This window comes from Clupea harengus, chromosome 12, assembly GCF_900700415.2.
Source record: "Clupea harengus chromosome 12, Ch_v2.0.2, whole genome shotgun sequence".
Classification (NCBI taxonomy): Eukaryota; Metazoa; Chordata; class Actinopteri; order Clupeiformes; family Clupeidae; genus Clupea; species Clupea harengus.
The window spans coordinates 24,998,484-25,009,848 of NC_045163.1; the positions used below are offsets into that span (position 1 = coordinate 24,998,484).

General features: G+C 47.4%; 1 protein-coding gene across 4 annotated transcripts in view; it reads right to left on the reverse strand.

Annotated features, from left to right (window-relative positions):
* Window positions 1-4,976: 4,976 nt before the first annotated feature.
* Window positions 4,977-11,365, reverse strand: part of rai14 (retinoic acid induced 14) — a 41,815-nt gene continuing 35,426 nt past the window's right edge. For all 4 annotated transcript variants that reach the window (XM_031577164.2, XM_031577165.2, XM_031577163.2 and 1 more), the window contains 4 exons: window positions 8,316-9,869; window positions 7,835-8,029; window positions 7,458-7,523; window positions 4,977-7,272 (listed from right to left, as the gene is read on the reverse strand). In XM_031577164.2, the coding sequence (XP_031433024.1) occupies window positions 7,195-7,272; window positions 7,458-7,523; window positions 7,835-8,029; window positions 8,316-9,869 (1,893 nt within the window). In that variant the 3' untranslated portion in view covers window positions 4,977-7,194. The remainder of the gene's footprint in view (window positions 7,273-7,457; window positions 7,524-7,834; window positions 8,030-8,315; window positions 9,870-11,365) is intronic.

The following is an 11,365-nucleotide window of genomic DNA, read 5'->3' on the forward strand; positions in this document are numbered from 1 at the left end:
TTTAAAGAAGCACCAGCGGTTCTGGAATTCTCCTCAGACACATTTATAATTGATACGATGAACCATGCTGGATCTAGGAGGAGTTACTATGTACGTAAAAACGTGTAATTGGATGTTAATCCAGCACGATGCACGTAAAAACGTGTAATTGGATGTTAATCCGGGTCTCTTCATTATCGGCGCCTCCAGTGAACTGTGCCTTAGGGTGTGTGTCTGGTCATTAATCTGTTCCACTGTTGCACGTGTAATTATTCCTCACAGAGCTAGAGTCCGATCAGGCATGCACCATTACAGCCCATTATTCAACTCAGAGAGAAAAGAACTTGTCCCACAGGCCTATCTTGATTTCAGCTGGACCCTGCTCTTTAACTACCGGAGAGGGGTGCGATAGATTTGCAAGGCTGCATGATATTTAATTGCCTGTATCTGTCCAATGTTGACAATGCCTTATGAGGAAATGAGGGACATCCCACAGTGTTTAACTGGGTTGAGTGTTGGCAGCAGTAGGGAGGGACCCATCATGAGCGCTCATTCTTTAATCCGGAGTGAGCGTTCATTCTTTAATCCGGAGTGAGTGCTCGTTCTTTAATCCGGAGGGAGTTTGCTGTCTTCATCTCCGTGGTTTCTGTGATAAAACTCAAAGATCGGTGTAACCATTGTTACATCCTCTGCAGCACAGTGGAGGAGTGTGTGTGTGTGTGTGTGTGTGGGGGGGGGGGGGGGGGGGGGGGGGGCACAGGGATTCAAACTGGTCTTCTACCTAAACCCATGAATAAACTTTGCAGAGAACAAGTAATCCCCACTGGAGCACAGTTTCAATACCACAGAAGAAAAGGCCTGGTTATGTGCCATTCACTATGGAGAGCAGACCCCATGGCACTTTTAGTCGCAGAGGATGAAATATGATACAACAGCACAAACTCTAGCGTTTTATATCAATAAACGGCGGCCCGATTTGGGATCCTGGCAAACATCAGTGCGGTCTGTGGGTCAATGAAAACAAGAAATCCCACATACAACTAATCAATATCCTGTACTGAAACGGGAGCGTTTAAACTGTGGCAAAAGTCTGGAGAGATACAGATATTGCGAGAATCTCCCTGAATGTGTTGCAAACCTTCAGCATTTCAAATATGCGGTCAACTATTGGTACAAACTTTGGAGTAAAACTGGACGTTTTGTCACTCCCCTCTTACCATTTGTTTGTGTCAGTCGGTGTGCTGAAGTGTTTCAGGACCCAAGGTTTCATCCAGTGCAGGCAGTCTCACTCGGCCATGGGTGCCCTGCACCGTGCATACCAGTAGCACATACCAGAACCAGGGGGAAAATGATGTGAGGGGAGTAGATAGCGGTTTCAGATGCTCTTCATAAAGGGGCCAGCTCGGGGACATCTGGGCATATGGTGTCTGCATCTCCCACATTCAAGACGCAGTGATTTGATCCACCACATGCCTGAAAAAAAAAATAGGGGTGGAGGCAGGCCCTGTAGCGAGGCCACTTCCTCGGCGAGTCTCGTTCACGTGTCACTGATGGTTTTCCGCCGACACAAGTGGCCTTTTGAAGTCCCTTTTAAGAGCACAATTATCCGCCTACTCCAGACAGTACACTCACTTCTCACCTTTTTAATAAGCCACTCATAGACAAATGTGTTGCCTGTTTTTTTTCCCTCTCTTTCTCTCTCTCTCTCTCTTTCTCTCTCTCTCTCTCTCTCTCTTTCTTACTTACTTCCCCAACAGCACTAAGTGCACCCATAAATTCTCTGTCACTTAGCTGCAAGCATGGTTACACCGACACCCCCACCTCTTTGACCTCCCCCACCCCCCCCCTCCCACCTCTCCCAAGTTGCTGGTCTTGCCTGTTTTTGAGTCACTGCGAGTGCAGCTTCCGCCCCTTTGATTCCCAATGAATCAGGTGTGACTGAAGGTGAAAGAAGCCATTAGCAAGATGCGTACTAAATAGTTAAAACAACTACCACCCTGGGATCTTAAAAGGGCTTGTTTGGGGGGGGGGGGTAGGGGGGGATGGGGTGGGGGGTGGGAGGTGTTCGTGTGAGTGAGAGTGTGCGTGAGTGAGTGTGTGAAGGGGTTGAGTGGGACCTTTCCCTGGGAAACACAGCCCACAGCGTGGTCAAACGGCTGCACTCCCAAGTAATTCCCCCAGTAACTCATCTCGCTGAGCTGTTTAAGCCTCCCCCCTCTCGAGTGTGGAGGAGTCCACGATGAGGTGTGGGGGTGCTCCGGCCCTGAAGTACTATGTCATGAATAATATGATCCCATCTGTTTTGAAATACGATGGTGGCATCTGGTTCGGTTTAGGCTCATAAAAACCTGATGTGGACGCTTCAATCGAGGGGGGGGGGGAGGAGAGGAGAGGGGTGGGGGGGATCTCAGAGGAGCGCTCTGGTGGCATGTCGGGCCACGCGCGAGCGACCCGCTCACACGACCCACGGAGCAGGCCCACAGGAAGGCCCGCCTCGGCCTCAGCCTCCCCCGACGGACGGACGGGGTCCTGCAGGAACAGCGCATGGTTATTCTCCTCCGCCTGCAATGTTCAACGTCAAGCCGCAGAGACGTCTGCTCTTGGACCCCAGTGCATGCAGTGCTATACATCCTCCCTCCAACTCAGCATTGTCCACCAACAACTTAACCATGCTTTGTAGCGACCCCCCCACCCCACTCCAATTCCACCCCCCACGAGGCCAAGGTTCAGGGATCCCACAAGTTGTGATTGCAAGCAAGTGCAACTTAATCCCAATGACCTCAACTACAGAGTAAATATTACCACCCTACTTTCAGCATGGTTAGCCAGTAGTCTGTACATCTTGCAACAATTTCCCAGCCTGCTCCTAGGACACTGAGCACATTAATCAGATATGGTTTTGGGTGCCTGACTGTTTCTGTGTCGGAGTTAAGACTCTTGTGGTTTGGTTAAAGACATGGCGAATAGGGGTTGGACATGTTGCAGACATGTTGAGCTCCTCAACAATCAAATATGGCTATATTTTCTATTCGATCCGTATTTTCAACAATCACATGTGGCCAGATTTTAGATGGCCGATATTTGGGACACAAGTATATCTGGCACACACTCGTGATGATTGTGTTTGTTTGTTTGTTTGTTTGGTTTGTCACAAGATTAGATTAATGAGATAGATAGTGAAATGCATTACTGTAATACGGCAAAGGGTTTTTAATAATTCATTTATCACAATGTATGTGAGATATGCATTGATGAGGATGTTTGTTATACACCAGGATATATTTTAGAGGTATTTGTCTATTTCTATCATTTTCACAAAACTAATTTAGATATATTTTCATTTTCAAATCTAACTCATTTCATTTAAAATATTGTATGTTTAGGTGCCTCCAGTAGAAGAAATGGAAAGAAAAAAAGGTATTAAAGTAGAAGGGAAACATGTTGCTTTGTTTGAGAAGAGCACATGCACATGGATAGATATGCGAAAACTGGTCCACAGCGCCACCTACCTGAGGCTGATAGAAGTGTCTTCAATTCACTTGCGATCAACACTCATTATATCAGTGCTTGTCATTGTGCGCAAACTGCTATGCAAACTATATGTATCGTTCCTGATGTGCTAGAAATGAAAAGGGAAAAATGTCTGTCAGAGCACGAAAGTGACCTGTTCTACTTTGTATGGTTGAATTCAAGGTAAGGGTTGTGCAGGGCACATTAGATCAGGTTCCAGACAAAACCTCTTCTAAATAAAGAAATGTAATAAGATCTTAAGAGTAATGGGTACGAATTACACAGAGTCCCAACTGTGAATATGTGTTAAAGCTAGCCTACTACTAATTAAAACGAATTGAAACTTTAAAAACATCTCCAGAGTAACTTTTGGTGAGGTGCAGGGCAGTGCCCGCTGTGACCCTTACCTAAGGCCACTGTGTTTGGCATGGAAGGAGCGCTTGTGTGGCGGCCAGCAGAGGGTATTTTATTTGATGCCCGCAGGGTCCTCTGATTTGCCAGGAGTGGGAGACTACAAAGGCCCGTGCCACCGGGGAGAGGAAAAGAGAGCAATGACATTACCCACGATTCATCTGGCAGCACATCTAAGAGCAGAGCGGAGCTAGCGCAATCTGTTGATGCGCATACCAAGAGCTTTGGGTCAGAACAAGCCAGCGGGCATGGCCAACGACCCTGCTTCTCAATCCAGGGGCACAGTTTGAAAAAGAACTGTCCTGTCAGCTCTGCGATGACTGTGTTTGAAGGGGAGACTATCAGTGTTTGCCTGTGTGGGGGGGGGGGGAAAGATAGATTTGTCTGACCGTTGACTATTCAAAGATTTTCAATGGAGGATAATGCACCAGGCTACATTCACACAGGTATCTGGTTTTGTAGAGGCTCACCACCCTGATCGTGCGTGAAGCCTAATACTGTGAATGCATTCATGAAAGGCTTTCTTTTAGGTTACTGCAAGAATGTAAAAAAAAGCAGTCCTTTCAAGTTTCGAAACCACAAGGATAGCAGTGAGCTATCCATACACTGTTAAACTTCACAAAACTATTCCTGACAGTAAATTGCCCAAATCAATACTTATTGGCGGATTACTGCACCCAGGGACAATTTACATCTAGCATGTAGGTCTCTGCTGTTCATGTACGAACCTGGGTGGCGGGACAGATGCAGCCTTACCCTGATGAGATGGGATGAAGGCAAAATACCTAATTAATTAGGGGTCGACAGTGGTACAGGGAGTAGAGAAGTCGTCTAGTAATCAGAAGGTTGCCAGTTCGATTCCCTGTCGAAGCGTCCTTGAGCAAGACACTGAACCCCTAATTGCTCCTGATGTGCAGTGTGTCATCAGTGTAAATGTAAAATGTGTATACATGTGTAAGTCGCTTTGGATAAAAGCGTCTGCTAAATGACTAAATGTGAATGTAAATGTAATTAACCATGAATAAAATACATCATAACCACTGACTACCATGAACAAAAGACAAGAACACAGGGGGCATGGTGAAATACCAGTACAAAGCTTATCAAAATTTTTAATAAGAGGGCAAAAAAAAAAGCACATCACAAACATATTAAAACATTCCCTATGAAAAAGTGATTAAAGAATGATACAAAAAAAAAAAAACATGACGAGCCTCATCATTCTCAAGTACATTATTTATACAACCCACTTGTCTTATGCTGAACACGTTAAGTGGTGTTGCAAGAGTGCCATCATGAAAAGACGGCTTTAAATGAAATGAGCAGACGAGAGCATCTGGAGAGGACCTGTCAGCGATCACACATGCTGACAGAACACTAATTACCCAGAGGTAACAAAGTAAACATAATTATGGAGCTGTGAAATGATTTTCAACTAACCGCAGATGAACAGGTGCTCCTTTTGCCAAACAGAATGCTGATTGGCACATGTACAAAATGAACAGACATGTGTGAAACGTAGGTCGGTCAGGATTTTTTTTTTGGCAAAGTGCATTTAAAAATGAATACAAGTGGGAAAAACAGGAAATTCTGATGCAACATAAAACCTTGAAATTACATATATGTCAAAGTGTCATTGCCTGTCTTATAGTCATGGCTAAAACAATGTGTAGAGCAGGTTATTGCTTTCAGAAGGGGGTCAAATGGGCAGTGTTGTAAAACAATTCATCCTCTTCCAGGAACCCTCTCGATTTAGTGCATGGTTTAGTGTTCTGAGAGAGGTCATTGCCTCAGGTGTATGGCTAGAGGTGGGTGGCACAACGACGCACTCACACCCACCGTATACAAAGTATGGCGCACACAGACACATCGCTAACCACAGGCACCCTTAGTCATAACAACGCTAAAGCTTGAAGTCCACACGCAGTGCAGCTGTGGATTGCTGTGCTGATCAGAATCACGTTAAGGTGATTAAGGAGGGTGATTTCACCTGTGATGTGTGACACGATAAGCAAAACAGTTCAAAAGGCCCCCTGGGTCAGTTAACACGTTAGGCTGGCGATCCTGTTCTCAGCAACAAAATCCTTCATTTCATTTCAATACATTTTCCAAAGATATTACAAGAAATGTTATTATCCCTGATTTTGGATTGGCTTGAGGGGGTTGTGATGTTAATCCATTACCATGCTGTTGTCCAATTAAGACAAACAGCATCTGATGGGTCACGTAGAAAATACAACTCAAAAGGATAATCTAAGTTACACCAAAACATGCACTAGATTAAGAAACACACTACTACCTAGCTAATTCAATACTGTTTTTTCCTTCCAAAAGGAACTATATCTTCCAGGCACGTGGACACAAAGTGCCCTGGATCTGGCAGGCTGACTCACTCACTCTAGCGGTACAGGACAACCCATTGAGGAGGCTTTACTAGGAAAGTGCATTCATAACGCGGATGGGTGTCGAGTCCAAGGCGGTTAGTACAACGGTCTTACAAAATACCTATAAAAGTCTACAAACACAGCACGGAGTGTGAGGGCTGGAGAATCTAAAACACAACCGCATCCTGGGTCAGGGCCTGCGAGTCTAAACTCAACCGCATCCTCGGTCACACATGTTTCACAGCATGCAGATGGGAAATCAGAGCACAATTCGCCCACATATTCTTACAGTTATAAGAAAATACAATAAGGTCGCTTCAAATCCACCACCTCGATCATCCGAAGAAACACATTTTCTTTTTGAAGGTGCACATTCATTGGGAAAAATGTTTTTTTTTTTTTTTTTTTATGTAAAGCATGCATTTTGTTTTATGTGATTAAAGGAGGACCATAACCAAATAATCTTTGCATAGTACTGGCCGCAAACATTCTATCTTTCGCATAACAAATAACACTGATAAACGCATTACACGCTCTGAAATATGGCCAACACGACAATCTGATTTGATGTGAGCTGCAAAACTTTGTGTCTGATTGTCTGATATGCCCTTTGTACCCATGATGCTTTGCCATATAACATGTGAAACCTAACCTACAGTGAAATTGTGGGTAGCATGTTGGATTTAACTATGACCTACTGGGAGGAACAGTGGATTAATCAGTGGTTTTGATGGATGGATGGATGAGCTACACATTTGAAATGGATTAATTATGGACAGACACAGATGGCAAATTCTCTTGTCTCCCTTCATGGTTTTGGCCACAGACAGGTTGCGAGAAAAAAAGAAAAGAAAAGAAAAGAAAAGAAAAGAAACAACAACAACATCTTTGACGTCTTTGGCGGCGGGCGTCACTTTGCGTCGGTTGACATTTTGCACATCATCAAGATCTGCCTCAGAGCCTTCTGCACGTCCTCATCCATTTGACCCTGCAAAGGACACGGGACTTTAGCAAAATGTTACCAGCCACTGTCAACAGCTAATCGGGTGTGGCTGCAGCACTGCGTCCCGCTTTGATAAGCGCTCTTATCTAAGGCGAAAGCACTGGGTTATGCTAATTGACTATCTAGGTGACATTTATGGTGGATTCTATTCCACTGATGCGATCACAGACCTGGACAGCGTAGAGGAGATGCATCCTGTAGACAGACACAATCTCGTGGTGCTGCTTCTTCGATTCCTTTTGTGTAGAGAGAGAGAGAGAGAGAGAGAGAGAGAGAGAGAGGTAGAGAGAGAAAAAAACAGAGGGATGTAGAGACCGAATAGGAAAATGACAACTCTCAAAACACTTGCTAATTCTATTAAGTCACACTGACACCATAATATTTGACCCCAATGGGTTAACTCCTAAGAATTCACAGTTACTTCTCCTACAGAGCTATAAACCCACATATGCACACGCACACACACACACACACACACACACACACACACACACACACACACACTTGGTAGTGCCAACCCCTCAAGGCAAGACTGCGAGGGACTCACTGTGAGCTGGTACTGGAGCTGTTTGACCTGTTGCTGCAGGGCCTCCAGCTGCTGGTTCTGCTGGTTCTGCTGCTGCTGCTGCTGCTGCTGCAGTTGCTGCTGCTGCCTCTTGGGGGCGCTGCCACTGTAAGAGAGCTGCGACAGGCTGTTCAGTGCCTCCTTCAGCTTCGCCACCTCCTTCGATAGATCGTCAATCTGAGGGGAAGGATGAGGGCGGGAGAGGGATGACACATCTGCACATCTTTGGAATGACCCCCAAGATGTGGCTACTGTGACATAGCTTGGGAGACCTGGTGCTTACACTAAATCAGCGACGATCAATTTGGAAGAAGTCAATGTGTTTTGTTAGTGTTTCCTCAGAGCTGTGTTTTTGCATGTTTATCAATACGGAGGTGTGAAAATATACTCCCATGACGTTTAACCTGAAGTGCAAATGTAGCAAAACATTATGGAACTCGTCCTCAAAAGAAATGCAACCAACCTTCTTGTTCTTTTCCCTCTCTGACGCCACGTGGTTCTCCACCTGCTTCTTCAGGTGGCTGATGTGGTCCTGCGCCTCCCGCTGCTTGGCGCCCAGGGCTTTGTTCTCCTGCAGCCTGCTGGCCGCCACCTCCTCCAGTGTCTGCCTCTCGGCGCGGCCGTCCTTCACCTCCTGCCAGGCGGCCGTCACCTCCAGCGCCATCTCGTCCTGCTTGCGCAGCGCGTCCTGCAGCTGGCGGGTGACGTGCGCCGCCTCGGCCTCCAGCTTCTGGCGCAGCCGCTCGTGCTCCGGCCGCGGCACCGTGTCGTCGGGCGTGCGCTCCTGCTCCACCGTCAGCCGGTTCTGCAGCGCGTCCACCTGCAGGGCCTTCTGGGATAGCTGCTGCTTCAGCGCGTCCACCTGGTCCTCCAGCTCCTTGATGGCGCTGCCCAGGGACGACACCACCTGGGTGTGGTCGCCCAGGGCCACCGTCACCTGGGCCTGAGCCTCCATCTCCTGCTTGAGCTGGTCGATCTCTTTGAGGGCCTCGGCATGCTTGGCCTCGCTCTCCTCCGCCTTGTGAATGGCGGCCTGCAGCTGCGTCTCCTTGGCGACTTGTGTCGGGGAGTCGGGTTTCTCCGGGGGCTCGGGGGACTGGCTGGTCTTGAGCTGGCCGCGCACGGCACTCAGCTCGCTCTTGGTCTCGCTGTAGGACTTGGAGAGCTCGCGCAGGCGCCTCTGCAGGCCCTCGATCACCTCGCCCGTCTCCACCTTCAAGGCCTCGAAGTCCTTGGCGGCGGCCTCCACCGGCACCATGCCCTTGATCGCCTCCTGGAGGATCTTCACGTCCACCTGCGCCTCCTTGTACTTCTCGACCATCAGCGCTTTCTCCTTCTTGACTTTCTCCAGCAGGGTGCCGTGGCTCTCTCGCTCGTGGCTGTCCTGGTTGGCGATGATCTCCAAGCGGGACTCCAGGTCGCGGATGCGGGCGGCGTCCCGCTCCCCTTGCTCCTGCGCGCCGGCCAGCTTGGCCTTCTGCTCCTTGACCTCCAGCTCCAGGCAGCTCTTCAGCTTCTGCACCTTCTGCATAATGGCGTCGTCGTCCTGCTCGCTTCCGCGTCGGCCTCCACCGCCGCCCCCGCCCTGAGCCGCCGCCGCCGCCGCTGCGGCACGGAGCGCCTGCACCTCCTGCACGGCCCGCAGGTACTTCTCCTGTGCGGTGGTCAGCTTGGACTGGAGGTCCGCCACGCTCTCCAGCATGCTCCTCTCCTGCAGCCCCTCGTCCAGCATGACGGGGCTCAGACGGGCCTGCAGCGACCGGTACTCCAGCTGGCTCGTCTGCAGCTTGGATTGGACGTTGTGCAGCGTCTCCCTGAGGAGCAGGAGCTCCTCTTCGCTACCTCCGCCTCCTCCGCCCTTCAGGTCCTCCTCGACGGCAGACACCTCGGACAGCTCCGCCTCCGAGAGCGATGGGTGCTCGAAGTCGGCCCGCGTGGAGTGGTAGGAGGCGTTGGAGTCGATGCTGTTGGGCCGCGAGTCGTCTTGGCCTTCCTCTCCTTGTGGAGCTGGGCGTTTCTAGAAGACAGAAATAAAGACACACAGAGAGAGAGAGAGAGAGAGAGAGAGAGAGAGAGAGAGAGAGAGAGAGAGAGAGAGAGGGAAGGGGAGAAAGAGGAGAGAAGGTGATTGAAAGAAGCGACAAAAGACCCCCACACACTGAACATCTGAAGACATGTTTTCAAAAACGTTCGGACCTTTGCCATTACTTCAACTGGGAGACTGAGAGAACACAAAACAGTGAGCCGGAGACATGTTTTTCCCCAGACTCGAAGCCTTTTGAAATCACCGAGAGAACACACAGTGCCATTAGACCTCCAAACAGAATACCACTTGAAGGACCTCATATAGAGCTTCAGTGTGGAGAAACAAGCTGATCACCCTCATCACTTATTTAAATCCTTTTTAGATGTGGATTTAGACATTCTGGGTGCATACACTACTATTCCAAAGTTTGGATTCACTGACAAATGTCCTGGTTACTGAGAGAAAAAAAAAAAAAAAAAATCACTTTTTCTATCGAAATAACCTAAAATGGATCAGAAATATAGTGTTTCTGTTGTAAATATTACATCTGGAAATGGCCAATTCTGAATGGAAAGTCTACCCTGAAAGGAAACCACTAAACTGGGCAAAATTAAATGGATACTAGGTGAAAGATGATTGAAAATATATCATAGACAGACAACTTTAAAGTTGAGGCATTTGGATCACAGAGAGGAACATTTGAAAATATGCCTGAGGATGGCTTGACATCATCTCTCAAGCACAGACATGTGACGGTCTGGAGGTGCTTTGGTACGTAAAGTAGGTCATTTGTACAGAGTAGAATAAATCTTTAACAAGGAAGGAACAACGGAAGGCTAGAACTTAATTTCATCTTAACTCCATTTCCATGCCGTCCCCTGTGGACGCTACTTGACTGAGGCCAACGCTGAGGCCAAGACTCAAAGCATCGCTCCAAATTATGCAAGAAGAGAGAGAATTCATTTCATTGAGAGAAGAAGCAGACTAGCTGTGACGCTTTGCAATTGCGGGAAACGGATGATTCTTTGATTAAAGCACAAAATTGTCATCTCAAGCAGAAATCATTATTTCTGACTGTTAGTCTTTTTTTTGATTACTTTTGTGCCTTATTTGATGGAAAAAAAAATATGACTTTTCTTAGAAAACAAGTCTAACTTTTGAACAGTAGTGTATGTCAATGCTGATAATGATACAAGTAGCCTTTTTCAGCCACGCTCTTCATTTCTTATCTCTCATCTCCTGAAGTTCTCAAATTTTGATCAGGCAGCCGATATCTATAAATGACCACTTTGATCCATGCACTCTTCCGAAACATAAACATGTCTGACCATTAAAACACTTGGTCAGACATGTGTAATTTATAACATCCCTTCTATAACTAGGCAGAGAGAGGAGGCTACGGGATTGAGGTAGCTTCCAAGTTGGCATTTATTAGTAATTACAGGCCTCACCAAGAAAAAGGGAGTGACTCAAAAATAATTTGAATT